The sequence below is a fragment of the Delphinapterus leucas genome, chromosome 3 (genome assembly GCF_059928025.1).
Source record: "Delphinapterus leucas isolate spDelLeu-1000000601 "Yukka" chromosome 3, BTC_Dleu_Yukka2, whole genome shotgun sequence".
Taxonomy (NCBI): Eukaryota; Metazoa; Chordata; class Mammalia; order Artiodactyla; family Monodontidae; genus Delphinapterus; species Delphinapterus leucas.
In genome coordinates this window covers 33,613,460-33,635,268 of record NC_143131.1, presented here as the reverse complement: position 1 = coordinate 33,635,268, position 21,809 = coordinate 33,613,460, and the positions used below count along the sequence as shown (strand labels likewise).

The 21,809-nt window shown below is 42.0% G+C and overlaps 1 protein-coding gene across 12 annotated transcripts in view; it reads right to left on the bottom strand.

Moving 5' to 3' along the window:
* OSMR (oncostatin M receptor) overlaps nt 1–21,809 on the bottom strand; it is a 58,568-nt gene that overhangs the window by 36,098 nt on the left and 661 nt on the right. For 5 of the 12 annotated variants that reach the window (XM_089908801.1, XM_022598826.2, XM_089908800.1 and 2 more), the window contains exons 2-3: nt 10,004–10,089; nt 1,619–1,791 (exon numbers count right to left, since the gene is read on the bottom strand). In XM_089908801.1, coding sequence (XP_089764927.1) covers nt 1,619–1,791; nt 10,004–10,076 — 246 coding nt within the window. In that variant the 5' untranslated portion in view covers nt 10,077–10,089. Of the gene's footprint in view, nt 1–1,618; nt 1,792–10,003; nt 20,020–21,809 lie in introns of those variants that run through there. The other 7 variants (XM_089908798.1, XM_089908794.1, XM_089908796.1 and 4 more) reach the window with 6 other exon arrangements.

Genomic DNA, 21,809 nt, shown 5'->3' with positions numbered 1-21,809 from the left:
ATTAGCATGAGGGGGATGGTGGGAAGATGGGCTGGCGGCGGGGAGGGAACAGCTGTACATAAGCGTTGCTGTTGTTTAAAGTCAGAACACCAGGGAACACAATGCAAGTGCTTCTTGGATCTGTGTCTCCTGGCCTGCAGAACTAACAATAATAAACTAAGTTTGGCCTCAAAAAAAAAAAAAAAAAACCCAACACCGAACAACTCTCATGGTGGGAGGCTGCCCTTTGAGGGGTGGAATTCTAGACCTGGTATCAATCCTAAATCAACAGTCAGAATGATATTTAACTTAGGCCACTCACTCAGATCTCAAATGCAGTGATGGATAAGGAAAGTAACTGGAGCCTTTAAAGCTAGTAGCCTTTATGCTTCGCTAAAGGAACTAACCACCTGGCTCCCTGTACTCACGCCTCCAGCACCTGAGAGGAGAGTGGCCGTCCACTAGCAAACGGAGGTCCCCAGTAATGACACAGCACTGTGTTGCCCTTCCCTCCAACGCAAATTCTCTGTTCCCTTCAGTGGGAAAATATCTCACTGTCCTTCAACATCCCATGCTAATAAATGATCATGATGTGGGCATAGATTATTAAGGTTCCCCGCACCATAAATGGTAATTGAAAGAAACTACCAAAGTTTGTAAAGCAATTATACTCCAATATAGATGTTAGGAAAAATAAATAAATCAACTACCAAAGTGCCCCAATGCACTAGATGGGGAAGCATCACGCAAAACAGACACAACCATGATTTAAACCAGACAAGTGAAAAATGGATCCCAAATAATTCAAAGGCAAAAAGTGTGTGAAATTCAGGACTTTCTTAATTTAATTTGTGGTAGAAAAAGCCACATATGAGGCAACAAAGGACACTGTAAGTTACTCTCCAACATGGCCCATGGAGAACCTCTTCGCTGATTAGGGCAGAAAATGCTAGAATGGTTTATTCCTTGCATCTCAGCATAGCATTAGTAAAGAAACAGCCTGCGAGCCACAGGGGCATGAAAAATGTTGCCAAACTCTTACATCTGATTTAGGAAGATCTCTGGTGGACAGGGAAGGAAGAAGGAGGAGGAATAAGGTGATTGATCTTCATGGATTTTTGGAATCCAGTATTCACAAGGACAGACCCCAACAGCTTCCACAGGGAACAGAGCAGAACTGAGAAAATGATCTGATACGTAGCACAGCCCATCCAACCTACCAAACCAATATTGTCATGTTATTTTGTCCGGAACCCTCTTTTTTTTTTTTTTTTTTTTTGCGGTACGCGGGCCTCTCACTGTTGTGGCCTCTCCCTTTGCGGAGCACAGGCTCCGGACGCGCAGGCTCAGCGGCCATGGCTGACGGGCCCAGCCGCTCCGCGGTGTGTGGGATCTTCCCAGACCAGGGCACGAACCCGTGTTCCCTAGCATCAGCAGGCAGACTCTCAACCACTGCGCCACCAGGGAAGCCCTGTCCGGGACCCTCTTAACTAAAAACACAGAAATGTGATTATTTAGGACACCTATTCTGAGTTGCCCAAATATTTCCATATTGGGATTTGGGGGGATGTTATAAAAGATAAAACACAGTGTCAGAAAAGGATTTTTAAAATATTGAGCGAAAAAGAAAAATACTTACCACCCAGATGACATTGGATGTTTTAAATCTACTGATCTGTATCTGAAAAACCATTTTCAATTCCTGATGATAAGCGAGGCTGTGGACAGTCCATTGTAAATGCAAACACTGACACGTAGAATTGACAGAAACTTTCAGCGATTCAGGAGTTAATGGTAAAGGTTCAGATAAGACTGAAAGGCCAAAACAAGATATGAAATAACATTTAATAGGAGTATGATTGAATAGTCACAGATAATTAAACTGTTCAATATCATCATTGTTTAGCTGTGGAAATTATTGCTCACATATACATTCTAGAATTAGACACTTTGAAAACCTGGAGGGAATTCAGAAATCACTCAGCAGATAAAGAATTTAAGACCTAGATGAATGAAATGACTTGCTCAATGATACACAGCAAGTTAATAAATTGATAAACAGTTTCACAAGACAAAAGAATGCTCTATTGAACAATCTAAATGGTTCAGAAATTTGTAATAAGGTTGAATAAAGAAAGAGGACATTTTGCTATAAATTTCATTTCAAGAGGACTTTTTGCTATAAATAAAGAAAGAGGACTTTTTGCTATAAATTTGCTATAAGAGGACATCTAAAATGAAAGTTTTCTTTTTGGAAGTCAGTATTTCATAGTTTATTAAGTAGCTATAAAGTGACAGCAAGTTCCATCTCTAGATATTATTGCTTAAATCTCCATGCACTGAACTTAAAACACCTCTGGCAAGAATTCACTGGACTCTTCGTTTGAGACTAGGCACTTAGTGTGAAATAAAATAATTGTGACAAGGTTTCTAGCTCAAGGAAGTAACCTAGCTGGAGAGATACAACAGACTCGTAAGAAGTAATGAGTCATTGCAAGTTTAGAATATTTAGTGGTGTGATAGAGTCTGTCAAAGAGTAGAGATTCAAACACGAAACAGATTTGCTGAGGTCAGTGAGCTAGGAAACAGCCCAGAGAGAGGATGGGGCCTGATGGAGCGAGTGAGATCACTGCTAATTCTTGGAGAAGAACAAAGCACCACTTTTTCTATAAGCAGAGGAAATGCCGTACAGATTCCAAAGGAATTGTGTATTGCCGAATCGACTGGTTTCACTCCCTTCTGAGGGAGTCTAAAGTAAACTGGGAATGGTGCAAAGGTACTGAAAAGATTAAGACTGTAGAGAAAAAACAACTGATAATTGATGGTCCACGGTGGAGCAGATTTCATCTTTTCAGCACTCATTTTTCTAGTTCTTTGGGGGTTTCCCCTAGTGATCTGAGACCCTCTGGCACCTAGTTTAAAAGGCAAGAGAGTATGTTCTTTTGAGAATAAAAATGCAAAGAATCTCTAATACTGGAAAAAAATGTTCCAAAACTGCCATTCTACATGTGCTATTTTTCTCACAGAGAGGTAAAAATAACAGCGACAAGATTGAACACGTACTATTTACCAGGCACAGTGCTAGGTGCTTTACATACGTTGTCTCGTGTAATGCCCACTGTAAAACTCAGACAGTAATTTTTTATAGATGGGGAAACTAAAGTTCAGTAAGCTTAAATGATTTACACAAAGCTATATGGGATTTAAGTATAGATCTCTCTAATACCAAAACCTTGCTCCCCTTTATTGCACTGCCCGCCAACTGTTAAGGCAGGAGCATCCTGCCCAATCAAAGGTCACATGGAATGGAATGTCTGAGAAGTATGCTGCATGGCTCCCACCATGTCCTGCCAAACTCAGGGTACAAATGAAAAGGACGGGGCTCTGGACCCAGCCAGATAAGCTGAGAAGCATTCCTGGTAGATATAAGCATGAAGTTTTTCATGTGAATGGTCCACATGGTAGACAGGTTCACGATCCAAGTAAAGCATTAGCCTCAGAATTTATTTGAAAAAATCTCAGAAAATTCATTCTGTGGAAGTTAGGTTAACAAGAGTGTCCATAAAATCCAAGTTATTAGCCATCAATGAGTATCTTCCCAAAAAGATACCCATCCTTTGTAATATTTTGTAAATGCGGTGCTGGGGATGGCTAGAGTACCAATTAAAATCTCAGTATGGACTCCCATGACCTTGGATTTGGCAGTGGGTCCTTAGATATGACATGAAAGCATGAGCCAAAAAAGAAAAAAATAGATCAATGGAACTCCATCAAAATTAAAAACTTTTGTGCATCAAAGGACCTTGTCAAGAAAGAGAAAAAAATCTAAGAATGGGAGAAAATATTTGCAAATCACTTATCTAGCATCCAGAATATATAAAGAACTCTTACAACTCAACAACTAAAAGACAAACAACTCAGTTTAAAAAATGGGCAAATGACTTGAATGGGCATTTCTCCAAAGAAGATGTACAAATGATGAAAAAGCACATGAAAAGATGCTCAACATCATTAGTCATTAAGGAAACGCAAATCAAAACCATAATGAGATACTATCTTACACTCACAGGATGGCTATAATTTTAAAAATGGAAATAAGCATTGCGAGGATATTGAGAAATTAGAACCTTTGTACATTGCTAGTGGGGACGTAAAATGGCTTTAGCACCGTAGAAAACATTTTGGAAGTTCCTCAAAGAGTTAAAATCACCATATGACCCAACAATTCCATTCCTACGTATATATCCCAAAGAATTGAAAGTAGAGGCTCAAATACTCGTACACAAATGTTTGTAGCAGCACTATTCACAACAGCCAAACGGTGGCAGCAACCCAAATGTCCATCAGCAGATGACTGGATGAACAAAATGTGGTATATCCATTCGATGGAATAAGGAATGATGCTACAAATTAGGCAAACCTTGAAAACATTACACTAAGTGAAAGAAGCCAGATATAAAAGGTCTCATACACATAGTATGATTCAATTCATATGAAATATTCAGAATAGATAAATCCATAGAGAGATAAAGCAGACTGGTGGTTGCCAGGGGCTGAGGGAGGGAGGAATAGGGGATAATTGCTTAATGATTACAGGCTTTCCTTTGCGGATAATAAAAACGTTTGGAACTATATAGAGGTGGTAATTGCAAAACATATTCAACGTATTAACTGTCACTGATTTGTCCACTTTAACCATAAACTGATTAATTTTGTTACATGAATTTCACCTCAATAAAAATTATTTTTAAAATATACATGATCATGATAAAAATGTTCAAATAATACAGAAATTGAATCCCCAGCATCCTACCAACTCCACTCTCACTCCATTGCCAAGTTCAAATCATGTATGTTTTGCTTGACTTTTTTCCATACACTTAAAAAAATCATATTGAACTATGCACTCCATTTTATATTTTTTAAAGTACTTACACTATTTTTAAAAAGCTATAAAGAGAAGTAAAACTAAAATGTTAACAGTCATTTCTGGATGGTGAGGTTGAGTGATTTTAACTTTCCTTTTTATGCTTTTCTGTACTTCGCGAATGTTCTTTAGAAAACACGTATTACTTTCAGAACCATATAATATGCTAGATATATATTTTTTTTTTTTTGCGGTACGCGGGCCTCTCATTGTTGTGGCCTCTCCCATTGCTGAGCACAGGCTCTGGACGCGCAGGCTCAGCGGCCATGGCTCACGGGCCCAGCCGCTCCACGGCACATGGGATCTTCCCGGACCGGGGCACGAACCCGTGTCCCCTGCATCGGCAGATGGACTCTCAACCACTGCGCCACCAAGGAAGCCCTAGATTTTTTTTTAACATCTTTATTGGAGTATAATTGCTTTACAATGGTGTGTTAGTTTCTGCTGTATAACAAAGTGAATCAGCTACATGTATACATATATCTCCATAGCCCCTCCCTCTTGCGTCTCCCTCCCACCCTCCCTACCCCACCCCTCTAGGTGGTCACAAAGCACCAAGCTGATCTCCCTGTGCTATGCACTGCTTCCCACTAACTATCTATTTTACATTTGGTAGTGTATATATGTCCATGCCACTCTCTCACTTCGTCCCAGCTTACCCTTCCCCCTCCCCACGTCCTCAAGTCCATTCTCTACCTTTGCATCTTTATTCCTGTCCTGCCCCTAGGTTCTTCAGAAGCTCTTTTATAGATTCCATATGTATGTTAGCATATGGTATTTGTTTTTCTCTTTCTGACTTACTTCACTCTGTATGACACACTCTAGGTCCATCCATCTCACTACAAATAACTCGATTTCGTTTCTTTTTATGGCTGAGTAATATTCTGTTGTATATATGTGCCACATCTTCTTTATCCATTCATCTGTTGATGGACACTTAGGTTGCTTCCATGTCCTGGCTATTGCAAATAGTGCTGCAATGAACATTGTGGTCCATGAGTCTTTTTGAATTATGGTTTTCTCTGGGTATATGCCCAGTAGTGGGATTGCTGGGTCATATGGTAATTCTATTTTTAGTTTTTTAAGGAAGCTCCATACTGTTCTCCATAGTGGCTGTATCAATTTACATTCCCACCAACAGTGCAGGAGGGTTCCCTTTTCTCCACACCCTCTCCAGCATTTATTGTTTGTAGACTTTTTGATGATGGCCATTCTGACCTGTGTGAAGTGATACCTCATTGTAGTTTTGATTTGCATTTCTCTGATAATTAGTGATGTTGAGCATCGTTTTGTGAGTTTGATGGCAATCTGTATATCTTCTTTGGAGAAATGTTTATTTAGATCTTCTGCCCATTTTTGGATTGGGTTGTTTGTTTTTTATATTGAGCTTAATATGCTAGATTTTAAAAGAAATATTAAGATACCTGGTTCACTTCACTACAATGACACTGCAGAATGCATAATTTAGTCTTCTAAATTTACACCAAAAGGCTGAGCCCCAGTTATCTTTCCAGTTTTATTCCCCACTGAAAGTTAATGAATTGGCATTCTGATTCTTAACAAGTTTGGGCAGAGTGAATCATGTATCAGGCCCTATTCACTCAAAGGTAAATGAAGTAAGTTGGAATTCCTGAATGCTCAAAGCCCAAACATGGTGGTCATATTCTATTGTTATTTGGCTAGAGGTTTTATCTCCTTTGTGAATAAAATGTCTCAATTCTCTAGTTAGAGGCAACAGCTGTTATTCATTCTCTCCCTAAACCTGTGTCTTCCAAGCCTAATACAGTGAACTAGAGGGAGATGGGGAGAGATGAAAGGGCAGATCCCTTACGGAACGGGGGAAGTTGTTTTAGTAGCCGTGGAGCCATCAGCACCAGGAAAGCAGGGTGTATGCAAAGTCACCCCACCTTTCCTAGCCCTCATTTCATCTTGCCTGTATGGTCGTTCGTTGCTGTCAGTCTCACTCTAGATTCAAATTTCCTGCAGGACAGAGGCGGAGGCTTATGCACCTTTGAACGAACTCTTGTCCCCAGAACTTGGCATGACGTCTTACCCACAGCAGATGCGGATCTCAAATGACAGATCCAGCATCACCATGATATCAAGTGCCTGCCTGACAAGCAGCCCCTCACTAATAATTCGTCCTTCCTGGCACTCTCTTCTCCCCAGGGCTGCTTTTCCCACCCAGCGTGTGAGCCCTGATCTCAGCGTGCTGTCATAGCCTGTTCTGTGTTTGTCTCTCCGCAGACTGTGAGCTGAACACGGGTGGGACTGAGTCTTACTCAGCACACTGGAACCAAGACCGTAACGCACCTCCCACGGTATAGACACTTCATGGCTGGTTGCTGAATGAGTGAGTCACCTACAAGTATCAACTTTACTTCTGGAAGCTCTAGAAGGCTGCCATATGACGCTTTAGACAAAAGGGGAATTCTTTATATTGACATATGCTCTTGGTGAGTGTTGAGTGACTCAGGTACTCGAGAGACAGCAGTCAGAAATAACTGGGTGGAAAGCAATCTAGGACATCCTTGGGCAATAGCAGGAAATGCCAAGGGAAAGTCAGAGAGATAAAGGAAATTGAGGATGAGGAAATTGAAACTAAGAAAAGGGGAGTGACTTTCCCAAGGCCACACAACCCAACCAGAACCCAGGGCTCTTGGCCCAACTCTTTAATTTATAACGCTGTACCGGCGTGTGGCCAAAAAGGGCAGGCTTGGAAGCAGACAGACCTAGATCTAGTCACAGACTGTCCTCCTATTTTCCCCAACCTGTTTCTCTGTCTGGTCCCAACAACACTACTTAAGGAAATAAACCGTGGCCCATTCGTAAGGTGGGATACCATGCAGCCATTAAATATAATGTTATTTCTAGAAAAACTTTTAACATCAAAGGTAAAAACTCTCATCATATATTGTATTAATTATTTTGATAAGTATATACGAAAGTAAACTTATTAAAGTATATATACTTCACTTTAATAATTTACCTGTATACACTTTAATAAGTGTATATAGTATAACTTCCTAGTATATATATTTATATTACATATAATATATATACTTTATACTATATATACTGTAATAACCATATATACTCTACACTAGTTATACTTCAATAAGTATACTTTATATATAAACTTTATACTATATACACTTATTAAAGTATGTATAGTATAAATACTCCCAGTGTACATATAGTATAATTTTACCTCTATAAAAAAAACCCTACACATTTATATCTCTTTCTCTGTCTGTGCATACATACGCACAAGAGACTGGAAGAAAATACATCCAAATGCTAGTCATGATCTCTGGCTGATGGAGAGTGAGCCCAGGGCCAACAGGAAGTGAGCCTGGGCTCTGTCTCATTGGACAGGAGAAGCTAGGTTACCTGAAAGGGAGTCTCAGGCCTGAGCCTGGCTGAGTGATTGAGTGAGAAGCCCAGTGGTTTGAGTGGACATTTAGTAGGTACTGGGTCAGATGCAGCAGAAATCGAGACAAGAAATCCAAGCAGTTAAGGTGAGGACAAAGCAGGATCACTTCGCAAAGCGGGTATGCTTAGCTGAGAAAGCTGGAAGCAGAAACAAAGACTGGTGGAGAGAAAAACAGGTAAATGCAAGTCTGATCTAAATAAAGGAAGCTGAAAGGGTGAGCAACAGAGCTTGCCCTGAGAGCAGAGTCCCTTGTAAGTAGAAGGCTCACAGTAAACACTTGTCAGATCAGATATGGAGACTTCACTAGGGAAGTGAGCTGGGCCAAAAGCTTAGGGTTAAACACCTGGGTTAAACACCTGGATTCTCTGGAGAGCCTGGAGTTGGGGCCCTGGGTCTGTCTGGGAATCAGGAGCTCTAACTGAGCCTAGACATTCTTATGGTACAGACCACCCACTCAGCCCCAGTGTGTCATGCCTAGATTTTAGCAAGTAAGATCGATGGAGTGAGGGGTATCGATACTACAAAAGAGGAGTTCTCCTAATTTCCACCTTTCAGCTCCAGATTATGGAAGAAACCAACAATCAAACTGTGATTTTTAAGAACCCATAAAAGTAGCACCTTCTCATGTGCCCTGAACCTAATAGAAAACTAAACCCAGACCTCAAGAGTATCAGACGGAGAATTGAGCTCTTATCAGAACAGAATCTTCCTTTTATTTCCAAATAGCTTATCACAGAGTTTCAAGGGAAATGGATAACTTCTATGGATATTTCTTGCAAACATCATTTTCATGAATCCATGGACAGGAATTGTGTGAGTAATTACTAAGAGCATATGCCTGTACCCTCTGTTACAAAGGGAGTATACAGCAAAGAATAAATGCAGAAAGAGGAAAAGGTAAAGCTTTATAAAATGCAGGTAAAAGCAACACAAACTTTATAAACCCATAGAAACTCTCTCAAGTTTGAATCTGTCTTCAAACTGGCTCAAAGTGATAAAATATGCATAAACATTTTAATGGTGTTGAATTCTTACTGACTTTATTTACAAAGTTGATTTATGGCCAAATACCTTCGCTGTGGGAGGAGCTAAGAGACAAATACTATTTCTTTACCCATAAACAGCATTTCAGCACTTAGCATATTATCTTGCAGGTAACAGCCTGTCAACGAACGCAGTTGTGGCACAGCCCAACTTGCTCTAACCTTGCAGCTGACACTGGACACATAACCCATCTCTACCCAGCAAGTTTAGAAGGAACTCCTCTGGCAATGGCCATGGACCATATATTGATCATGACATTCTCTGGGATTAGATTCACTGACAAGTTACCACTGACCAGGAAATCAAGGCTAAGGTATAGCTTACTCCATTGAGCAGGAAATCAAGCTTAAGGTATAGCTTACTCCACTGACCAGGAAATCAAGGTTAAGGTATAGCTTACTCCATTGACGGGGAAATCAAGGTTAAGGTATAGCTTACTAAAATGAGCCATCAAGATTAGGAAGCTCATGACTAAGGTAATCACTGCTACTTACCAATTCCAAGTAATTTTCAAAGAAAAATGACCTGTTGATTTTTCTCCAAAGTACCTGTCACCTTGTTTTTTTTCCCCTAGGTGATTTTTTTTTTTTTTTTTTACTGTTCTTTCCACTTCTTACCTTCACTTTCGTAAGTTCTCAAGGACAGCAATGCCAAGAGGAATGTTGTCTGAAAAACTGCAAAGAGAGCCATAGGTTCTGGTTTTCTGAAAAAGATAAATTGCAAAGAAGGGAAATTTTATTTAATTTTAGCTGTGAGCAAGTTTCTTTGAACCAACTGTGGAAGACGATGGCATTAAGGTTCCCGTTCTTCTCTCCCCCTTATGTCCATACCCCCGTCACTGTGAATTTGGAGTCCCCCCTCGCCCCACAATGAGGCAATTTCCCTGCTCCATCTGACTTGCTTTGGCCCGTAAATGAGGCAGAAGTGATGGTAGGCCAGCTTGGAGCCTAGGCCTCAAGAGGCTTTATGTATTTCTGCTTGCTCTTTTGTGTTTCCACCTTTGGCATGAAAAGAGCATTTCTGGGCTATTCTATTAGACCCAGGAGGAGGACAAGAAACCTGAGGCAGAGCTGAGCCCCTGAGTTGCTCCAGCAGGGGCCAGCCTCGGTCAGCCAGCAGCCGGCCACGCCCCAGCCCAGAGCAGCTGTTCCCAGATGTGCCACTGAGTCTGTGTGGCAATAGATAACGATCCACCAATCTCTTCAAACCAAGCAAAGGTTGGTGAAGAAAGATAAAGCAGAGAAACAAAAGTTAAATATTAAAAAAACAGTCACAGAAGAGCTACATTTGAATGAATTCCTCATGGGGGAGTCATCTCCACCCTGCCCTGTCTCCCTCCTTAAAATGTCACCTGAGAGAAATGAGCACTTGGCACCGAAGAAGACAGGCAGAGTTTCATTGTTCAAGATAATTTCCGGTTTTCCTTGTCTTAGAATAGGGTTGTGAACTACAGGTCAAAGAGCTTCACTGACTCATCAGGTCCTCAGACCATTGGACAATCCGAGGGCACACAGAATAAGCCTGGATGGCCTTAAGGAGGCTAATATGTTCATTTCATAAGAAACGTTTAGTCAGGGGAAGTACTGAATTTCACTTTTCTACTTCAAACTCTGACTTATCATGGAGAGAAACAAAGAAAAATTCAAAGTCATCTTTTGCCCCCATCTAGTCCCCTTGGGCTTCATCAAAAGCTCAAAATTCCATGAACCAGATCATTCATTTTCACTGCCCACACCCTCCATTTATTTCCTTTAAATGGTATTTTACAAGAAATGGGGACGACAGTGAAGACAGGAAGAGGGTAAACCAAACCATTCAATTACTTTGGGGTGGTCAAACCTGCTTACGTAGGAGCACAAGTCTTCAAGTGACAGCTTTACTTCCTGATTCTTTAAGCACTGCTTTCTGCTACTTCAATTTTTGGCAACAGGTCATCCATACCGCACTGAAGTCTCTACTGGCAACTTCAGATAGGGTCCTATTACAACTGCATATCAAAGCTGGGGGAAAACTGACTCAAGAGAAAAGATCTTCTGCTGAGAACCAAAGGGGAGGCAAAGGAAAATGGCACAGTGAATTGTCTGACACTCACTGTTCATTCAAATATCCATCCAATCCTGGTCTACGGCACAGGGTCCCATCCTCCTGGCACTTACGTCACCCAGGGAACACAGGAGCCACCACCATGAGGAGAGCTCATCCTTGCAATTCAAAAGCAGGTGATTCCAGGAAATCCAAAAAAGAGGGGATATATGTGTACATATGGCTGATTCACTTCGCTGTATAGTAGAAACTAACACAACATTGTAAAACAACTATACCCCAATTAAAAAAAAAAAAAAGCAGGTGATTCCGGGGGTGAGATGGACGCTGCCTCATGTCCTCTGCACGAAAGGGCTATTTAAGATGTTTGTAAAAAGGTGGAGTTTTAGTAAATCAAATATTTTACATGTCACAAAAATTAAACAAGTCATGGGGCAGAGAAACTTAAAACTAGAAGTTAGAGGCCACCTACCAATTAAAGGTAACCAGAAACTAAAGAATACAAGTTGTCATATAACAAAACTGAAAGATAAAAGTATTTACAAGGGATGTACTTCTAAGGTCTGAGTATCTCAGGACAGTCTTTGAGAATCACCAGGACAATCCTGTCTGAAGCCCTGCCCTTTCCCACCATCTCACATATGGCAGGTTGTGAAGCTGAGGACCTTCATTCCAGCAGGCACTTAGATTTCCTGGTTTTCCTTTCATCAGTTCTGATGGGCATGGTTTTACACATGCTGGACAGGTGGTAGCCGTGACCCAGTGGTCACTGCCTGCACAGAACAAAGTGCTTATTTCCAGTGTTGTGACCGGGCAGCCACCATGCCGATACTTCAGGCTCCAGACCACCTCAGGACCTTTTGCAGAAGGACTACGAGTCCTAGCCTTGTCTGAGATCCTAAAATCAAAACAGTTCATCAAAACCTGCAGAACAAGAGTCAGCAGATGGGAGAACCTCTCAGAGACCCCTGTGGAACCCACTTTGGGAAATGCCCTATGAACAGATTTCCTGTAGGCACAGAGCCTGATGCTGCTGGAAAAACACAGACACCAAGGGCTCTGGGCCAGCCTCTTCCAAGCCCCAGGTGACCGCTGCACAGCCCACGTGGTTCCCCTCCACGCCTCCTATGTCAATCCTCCTCGAGTTATCGGACTCTGAGTGCATCAGCTATTTCCCTGTGAGACCCCCAGTAACAGAGTGAAAAGCCTGGAGGTGAGGGAGTGACCTGTGCAGAGATCCTGAGGTGGCAAAGCGCTGGGCATATAGTCAAGGAACAACACGGAGCCGGGTGTTGGCACGGGCGAGGAGGTGAGCGACCGGGGCAATCACAGGGCATGCGGCGAGGCAGAGCAGACAGGGAAAATGCTTTAGAGACGTCGGCTTCTACTCTGAGATGGGAGCCACTGGGTAGTTTTAAACAAAGGAGTGACACGGTCTACCTTATATTGTACAGGAAGGACCCCGTATTGAAGACATTGAAGGGGGCAAGAGTAGCATGAGGGAGTGCAGGTGGAGGTCACGGCCATAGTCCAGGGGAGACTGATGCTGGCTTAGACCCGGCGGGGGGCACGGCAGTGGCCATGGGAACGGTGATGAAATGGGAGAAATTTTAAAGATAGAGCTGGCAGGGTGTGCGGGGTGGTGATAAAGTGAGACATCGTGGATGGCTCCAAGAATTTTGGCCTGAGTCCCTGGGAAAATGGAATCACCATTCATGGAGAAGCAGAAGAATGATTTAGTGGGCTGTATCAAGGACCCAACCTGCGAGATCTCAATTTGAAATGCTCACTTGATATCCAAGTGGAGATGTCAAGTAGCTAGCTGGATACATCATGTGGAGGGGCCATGGGAGGGGTCGTGGCTGGGGGTATAAATCCAGGCATGCCTGGTGCATACAAATAGTATTTAAAGCCATAGGACTGAAAGATCTCCAAGAGGGTGTACAGACAGAAAAGAGAAAGAGGTCCGAGCACATAGCTCTGGGGTGCTCTACACCCTACAGTACTCCCCCTTATGCAGATCAAAATGAAAATCCAAGATTAGGCCAGGCTTTCCCCCATCACCTCAAGGATGAGGGCTGGTGAGTCCCTCAGCACCAGGCGGCTGCTTGGCACGTTCCCCTACAGATGCTCAGGGTGCACCAAGCAGGGTTTGGTTTTTCCTCTGAAGCTCTGCTTCTGACCCGAGAGAGGCTACCCAGCTCTCCCATTCATTCAACAGGCTTTCTCTCTCCACGACCATGAGCAAGGAGCATTGCCACGTCCACTTTCCAGTAAGAAAAGGAAGTCTGGGAAGTACGAAGTGGCAGAATTCAGAAAGGAAAAATACTTTCCTGCCCCATCTGCATGACATTGTCCTTTCCCAAATCTGTTCTCTCTCTTTTTTAAAAAAATTTCCCCAGTGTTTTAAAATTGAGGTATAGTTGAGGGAATTCCCTGGCGGTCCAGTGGTTAGGACTCAGCACCCTCACTGCTGGGGCCCAGGTTCAATCCCTGGTCAGCAAACTAAGATTCCCACAAAGGTGCACAGTGCGGCCAAAAAGAAAAGAAGAAGTACAGTTGATTTACAATATTGTGTTAGTTTCAGGCATACAGTAAGTTTGTGTGTGTGTGTGTGTGTGTGTGTGTGTGTGTGTACACAGAGAGAGATTATTTTCCATTATAGGTTATTACAAGATACTGAATATAGTTCACTATGCTACACAGTAATTCCTTGTTGCTTATCTATTTTATATATAGTAGTTTGTATCTGTTATTAGGATTATGGGATTAACAAATCCAGACAAAATCTGTTCTTGATCTTTATTTTTCAGATCTCCATTTTTCCTACCCAGACTATGAGCTGCTTGAGGACAGTCTACACCTTATTCCCCACGTCTGTCACAGTGCCAGAACGCAGTTGCCACCCAGTCAATAGCCAGTAAACGAACAAAAACTTGTACCAATTTTCTTGCATTCTCTCTTCCTTGCTTTCAATTTTATTTATTTATTTATTTATTTATTTATTTATTTAGGCGGTACGCGGGCCTCTCACTGTCGTGGCCTCTCCCGTTGCGGAGCACAGGCTCCAGATGCGCAGGCTCAGAAGCCATGGCTCACGGGCCCAGCCGCTCCGCGGCATGTGGGATCTTCCCGGACCGGGGCACGAACCCGTGTCCCCCGCATCGGCAGGCGGACTCTCAACCACTGCGCTACCAGGGAAGCCCTCAATTTTATTTTAATTAAAATAGATTCTTTTTCAGGCCCTTCTACATTTTCTGTTGCCAAATGTTGCCGAATTCATAGTCTTTCATTGACATTCCTTCTCTGGAGGAAAAAGGGAGGAAAGAAAAGAAAAATTACCCACTCCTTTCGTAGAACCTCTCATTCAAATCTTGTCTCTGCAAAAAGAAGATGCCTTTGAATATCCCTCATGTGTAATACTAGAGGGATATTCAAATATCTACTACATGTGTAATAAAAACTACATGTGTAATGAAAACACAGCTTTTGAAAAATCTGCCCCTCTTCACCAGCACTTCTTGTTCTGTCATTACTGAAATATTTATTCCTGAGAAGTTTCCCCACCTCAAATAATCCCCATGGGAAGCAGCTTAATCGATCACTTGCTTCCCAAGAACATAGGTATGTTTCCAAACTCTTCAAAATTGGCTGGGTGCCCCAATGATGTCATATGCAAATACTATTTTAAAGAAGAAGCTGTTCAAGTAGGACACGGGATCCGTGTGTGTACCTTGTGAAAGAGTTCTATGTGGCAGTACAAAGAGTTGCATGCCACTTCATGGAGGATGCCCACATCTTCTAGGTTCTGTTCTTTTTTTTTTTTTAAGAGCCCTGCCATTTGTCTTTCGGAGCCCCTTTGAAAGGACCTCCACCGTTACAGCATAGGATTGATTACCCACAAGGTTTCACCCCAATCCCACCACCCCTTCCTCCTTAAGTATCCATCACTCGGAGGCACGCAATTCCACCACCCCTTCCTCCTTAAGTATCCATCACTCGGAGGCACGCACAGGGTTCAAGCACTTCTTCCCCGCCCTCTAAACCTACCATTAAGTGTTTCTACTAGTTTTGTAAGGTCAATCCTGATTTATGAGACTGAATTGACTCACAGCTCATCTTTTTTTAAGCAATGTTTAGTTAACGATTCTTGCAATCTGTGATTCCAGATAGGAGTAAAGTTGAGTCTCTAAGTTGTATGTGAAGTCAAAGAAAGAACTGGAAAACCTGGATCCAAGGAATATTTTGGACCCAAAGAATATGTAGGCATTTAGTAAATGCTAAAGGTGATACTTCATTTGAGAAAAGATACATTATTCACCCAAATGGTACTGGAACAATGTACCAACCCAGACATGTATGGGAAAAGGAAGCTGTAACAGTTATATACAGCTGCTCTGACATAAGACTACTTAGGGTCTAATCCCCCCCTGGCACTTAATAACTACATGACTATAGACAAGTTAATTAAACCATCTAGGCTTCGATTTTCTTTTCTGTAAAATGAGAATAAATAACCTACCTCATAGGATTGCCATGAGGATCACATAAGATTATGAGAATATACACACAGTAAATCCAATATATGTTAATTTGATCATTATTGCTACTGCTTCATTTCCTTCAACAAAATAAAATCCAGATGAACAAAGATGTAAATGCAAGACCATTAGCTTTACTAGAATAAACAGAGAACTCATAAAACTCAACATCATAAAAACAAACAACCCAATTAAAAAATGGTCAGAGGGCCTGAATAGACATTTTTCCAAAGAAGAAATATGGATGGCCAACAGGCACATGAAAAGATGCTCAACATCACTAATTATCGGGGAAATGCAAACCAAAACCACAGTGAGTTACCACCTCACACCTGTCAGAATGGCTACCATCAAAATACAACAAATAGCAAATGCTGACAAGGATGTGGAGAAAAGGGAACCTCCTGCATTGTTGATGGGAATGTAAACTGGTGCAGCCACTATGGAGAACAGTTTGGAGTTTCCTCAAAAAATTAAAAATAGAACTCCATATGATCCAGTAATTCCACTTCTGGGTATTTATCTGAAACAAATGAAAACACTAATTTTAAAAGATGTATGCACCCCTATGTTCATTGCAGCATTATTTACAATAGTCAAGATATGGAAGCAACCCATGTGCCCATCAAAAGATAAATGGGGGCTTCCCTGGTGGCGCAGTGGTTGAGAGTCCGTCTGCCGATGCAGGGGACACGGGTTTGTGCCCCGGTCTGGGAAGATCCCACATGCCGCGGAGCGGCTGGGCCCGTGAGCCATGGCCGCTGAGCCTGCGCATCCGGAGCCTGTGCTCCGCAACGGGAGAGGCCACAACAGTGAGAGGTCCACATACAGCCAAAAAAAAAAAAAAAAATATATATATATATATATATATATATATATATATATATATATCAGTGAGAGACTACATATGCAAAGTGTGGGATAAAAATCTGCATTTAAACAAGATCCCCAGGTGATGCAGATACACACTGAAGTTTGAGAAGCACTACTATATTCAATATTTATTACATATTTTTGTCTCCTAGGACACTATGGATATATGAAGGAGAAGATTTAGCAGTTCTTGCTCTGACAAGGCACACTGCAGTGCCCACAGCAGGATAGGAAGGGAAATGTGAAAATGATCCCAGCTAGCACGTACTGGGTGCTAACCCTCTGCTAGGTGCTTTGCTAAGTGATTTACATGCATTCATTAATAGAATCCTTATAACAGCCCCCTGAAAGGAGATTCAATTATTATCCCCATACAAAGATAGGGAAATTAAGGCTAAGAAAGGCTAAAAGTAACTTGTCCAGGTTGACACAGTCAATTCAGAGCTTGAGCCATGTGAGTCACTCGCCAGTCACATCACGCTGCTTCCTGCATGTGTGAAGGGCATACGACAATCGACATTAAGGCATAAAAAAATTACTGATAATTAGAAAGCCAAGAAAATCTTAAGAAAAATTCCAATAGGATTTTATTAAACTTGACAAGTTATTTGTAAAGTTTATACAAAATGAAAATGTATGAGAATCATTTTCAAAAAAAGTTCTGAGGGAAAAAACCACAAATATATACTCCTAGATATAAAAATATACCATCAAGCTGTAGCATTTAACACAGGTGATACTGGCAGAAGAAGAGACAAAAATAGATCGGTGAAATAGGGTAGAATCCTGAAACAGGGCCTTATATAAATAGGAATTTATTTTACTGTAAAAATAGAATTTCAAATGAGTTAGAAAAAAGTTGTATGATTATATAAACAGTATTGGATCAACTGCTTAAAACTTAAGAAAAAAGTTAAGTTACATTTTACCTTTCATCTTATACAAAAATCTGAAAATTTGCAGAGCTAAATGTAAAACCTAAATAATAAAAGTGTTAGAAAAAAACTTAAAAATAATTTTTAGGTGAAAAAGACCTTTCTAAGCTAGACAAAGCACAGAAAGCATGAGATTGCAGAGTTGATTACACAAACATTTAAAACTTCTGTGCAGCAAAAGGTAGTTAAAAATAAAAGCATTGGGCTTCCCTGGTGGCACAGTGGTTGAGAATCCACCTGCCAGTGCAGGGGACACGGGTTCGATCACTGGTCTGGGAGGATCCCACATGCCGCGGAGCAACTAAGCCCGTGTGCCACAACTACTGAGCCTGCGCTCTACAGCCCGTGAGCCACAACTACTGAGCCCACGTGCCACAACTACTAAGCCCGTGTGCCACAACTACTGAAGCCTGCACGCCTAGAGCCCGTGCTCCGCAACAAGAGAAGCCACTGCAGTGAGAAGCCCACACACCGCAACGAAGACCCAACGCAGCCACAAATAAAACATAAATAAATACATTTATTTTGAAAATAAATAAATAAAAGCATTATAAATGGATAAGCAGAATGTGGTATACATAAACAATGGAATATTATTCAGCCTTAAAAAGGAAGGAAATTCTGATACATGCTACAGCATGGATGAGCCTTGAGGACATTTTGCTAAGTGAAATAAGCCAGTTACAAAAAGGCAAAGACTATATGATTCCCCCATTTATATGAGGTACCTGGAGTATTTGAATGCATAGAGACAGAAAGTAGAATGATGGCTGTCAGGGGTTGGGAAGAGAGGGGGAATGGGGAATTATTGTCTAATGGGTACAGTTTCAGTTTTGCAAGATGAAGAGTTCTGGAGATGGACGGTGGGGATGGTTGCACATACTTAATGACACAGACCTGTGTACTTTAAATGATTAAAATGGTACATTTTATATTATGTATTTTACCATAATCAAAAAAATTTGGAAAATGAGCATTACACTAGAAGCAATATTTGCATCATCTACAACAGACAAAAGATTAAGAAACTGAGTACCTTAGAGCTTCTGCAGTAAACAGAAATAAGAGAAAGCAACTCAGCAGAAAAGTGAGCAAAGGATACGCACAGGTAATTGACAGGAGACACACATGATCCATAAATATTGTGTTTAGAAATATTAAATGGCAGCAATAATCAGCAAAATGCAAATTAAAATGCTTTATTGGGTTTCACTCATCTACCAGATTTGAAAATTTAAATTAAAAAAAAAAGAGATAACACCTGGTTTTAGGAAGGATGAGGGAAATAGAGTCTCATGGGCTGAGTTTAAATTAGTACCTGGGGTGGGTCAGTGGTGCAATTTGAAGGGTTTTATCTATCAAGTTGAAAAATGGATAAACACTTGGACCCACAAATCTCTCTCCTAGGATATTATACTCGGGCTTAAGCACAAAGATGAATGCACAATCTTCCCTGAAGCACTGTTGCTAATGCTGAATAATTTTAAACAACTCAAATGTCCATCAATAAGGGAAAGGATGAATAAATGTCTCTAATTAAAATAATAAGAATAAGCATTATTACTTTAGAATAACATGTAGCCATTAGCAAAAGAGGTACATACAGAGATGTTAGAGCTCTAAGACTTGGGGGTGAAAAAATAAGCTGCACAATGATAGTAAGATCTCATTTACATATATTAAAACATAGTGTAGGCCTTCCCTGGTGGCACAGTGGTTGAGAATCTGCCTGCCAATGCAGGGGACACGGGTTCAAGCCCTGGTCCAGGAAGATCCCACATGCCACGGACTAGCTAAGCCTGTGCACCACAACTACTGAGCCTGAGCTCTAGAGCCCGGGAGCCACAACTACTGAGCCCTCCCACCACAACTACTGAAGCCCGCGCGCCTACAGCCTGTGCTCTGCAACAAAAGAAGCCACCGCAATGAGAAGCCCGTGCACCGCAACAAAAAGTAGCCCCCGCTCGCCACAACTAGAGAAAGCCCGTGTGCAGAAACGAAGACCCAACAAAGCCAAAAATAAAGTAAAATAAAATAAATAAATAGATAATTGTACAATTTTAAAAAAAGAAAAATATCTTAAAAAAATATAGTGTATATATACATATCATGCAATTGTATAGAAAAGAAGAAATCTTGGAATAGTAGGTACCAACCTGAACTTACCCTCTTCTGTGTGGGAGTAGGAGTGCATTTCATTTCATATAGTTCATATATATATTCACTTATTATTTGCATTATCTTTAAAACACAAAAATAAAATAGACAACCTTGTAAAAGCAAGGACACAGCTGCTGGAGAAGAAACTTGTGCTTTACAGAGCAAGGAAGCCTGCTTGGAGGGAGGGGTATTTCTCACAAAATCTTATTTGTCTTATATTTCCTCCTTTCATATATTTTTTTCAATCAAGGAGGACTTCCTCCCCCAGGGAAAAGAGAGCCAGGGCTCACTGTTCCTGTAAGTGAGCAAGATGACACTCAGTTTTCCTTCCACCCAAGCCAAAAACCCTCCCACAAGGAAAACACACACCTTCCTCTTGTCAAATCACAGCACCACCGATTCCTCTTTCAACACCCTGATAGTTTTCCTGATTTGGTTCCTTTTTCAGGACAAAGGGTTACAAGAAACAACAGAGACTCTGGAACACCTCTCTGCACCCCTGTAGGTGTTTCTGCTCTTTCAGGTTAAAGAATGGGGTAGAAGGAAAAGACCCAGTGTGTAAGTGTTCTCCCCAGTGTGGCTCCAGTCCCCGTTGGACACCTAAGACCAGCCCTTTCCTCTCAAGGTGGCCTTTGATACAGAAAGTTTAGAGGTTTAGACACATTTGCTGAGACAACAGGAGACAGAACAGGTACCACAAGGAGGCAAGTTACAGCTGGGAATTAGCTCTGTCCAACAATCACGTTAGCTGGTGAGCTCCCTGCCACTGGAGGCATTCCAACAATACTGAACGCTATCTGGGAGATGCCAAACTTAGCATGCCGTGATGATTCTGCGTAGGCAGGTGAAGCTGGAGGCCAGCGCTCTGAAAAGCTTCAAGAATGATTCTAAGACACAGCTAAGTTTGGAAACCCCTGGCCACTATGACCCTTTGGGGCCCTTCAGCTTCAAGGGTCTCTGAGTGCATTTTAAAACAGCCAAGGAGAGAGACAAAGCAGGACAATAATGAAGCACCACGAGTGGGGTGGGGTGGGAAACACTCTAAAAAGGGTCCTAGAGTTTGAGGCACAACACAGTGGTTATAAGCAGATTCCAACACCAAATCCTGACTGTCACGCGCTAGCTGTGTGACCACAGACAAGTTACTTAACTTCTCTGGGTCTCAGTTTTCTCACTGATAAAATCAAAATGAGAAAACTGCTACCTACCTCACTGGTGACGCTTAAATCGTCTAGCATATGTACAGTACTTAGAATGCTGCCTGGTCCCATAGTAAGTGTGAACCATTATTATTTTGAAGAGGAGGAGACAGAGGCTGAGGCCATAAAGTTAACCTGACCCAAGTCCCAAAGTCAGTTTAGACGAGAATAAGACCCAGAGCTCCCCTCCTTCTAGCTCAAATGAAATACACTACATTCAGTTCTATCATATCCTCTGCCTACATCGACCTCTCGAGCTGGAGACTAAGCTTGTTCAGTCTTCAGGCTTGTCAGTTACCAGGCGTCCCTGCTCAGTGGCACGGCGCACTGTGCTTCCCACCATAGGACAGGCAGGCAGGTAGGATGGATGCGTGAGCGGGCCAAGGACTGTCAAGAAAGGGCTCTCGGTGTCAGGGACAAAGCCCCGCGCTTCGCAACGTCATTGCCACCGCGGCCAGCTCTACGGTCTTGGACAAGTTATTGAACCCCTCCGTGCTTTTTGCCTAGGAAAGGTTTGTCTATAAAAGGATGAGGGGTGGGTTAGTTACAAACGCAAGGCTCCCACCGCCCGGCCAGACACCTCGGCGCTCCTTGCATTCGCTTGGCGTCTACCCCAGACACCTCCCTGGGATTTCCTGCTCCACCTGCGCGTGAGCGCCTCCCGCTTCCAGG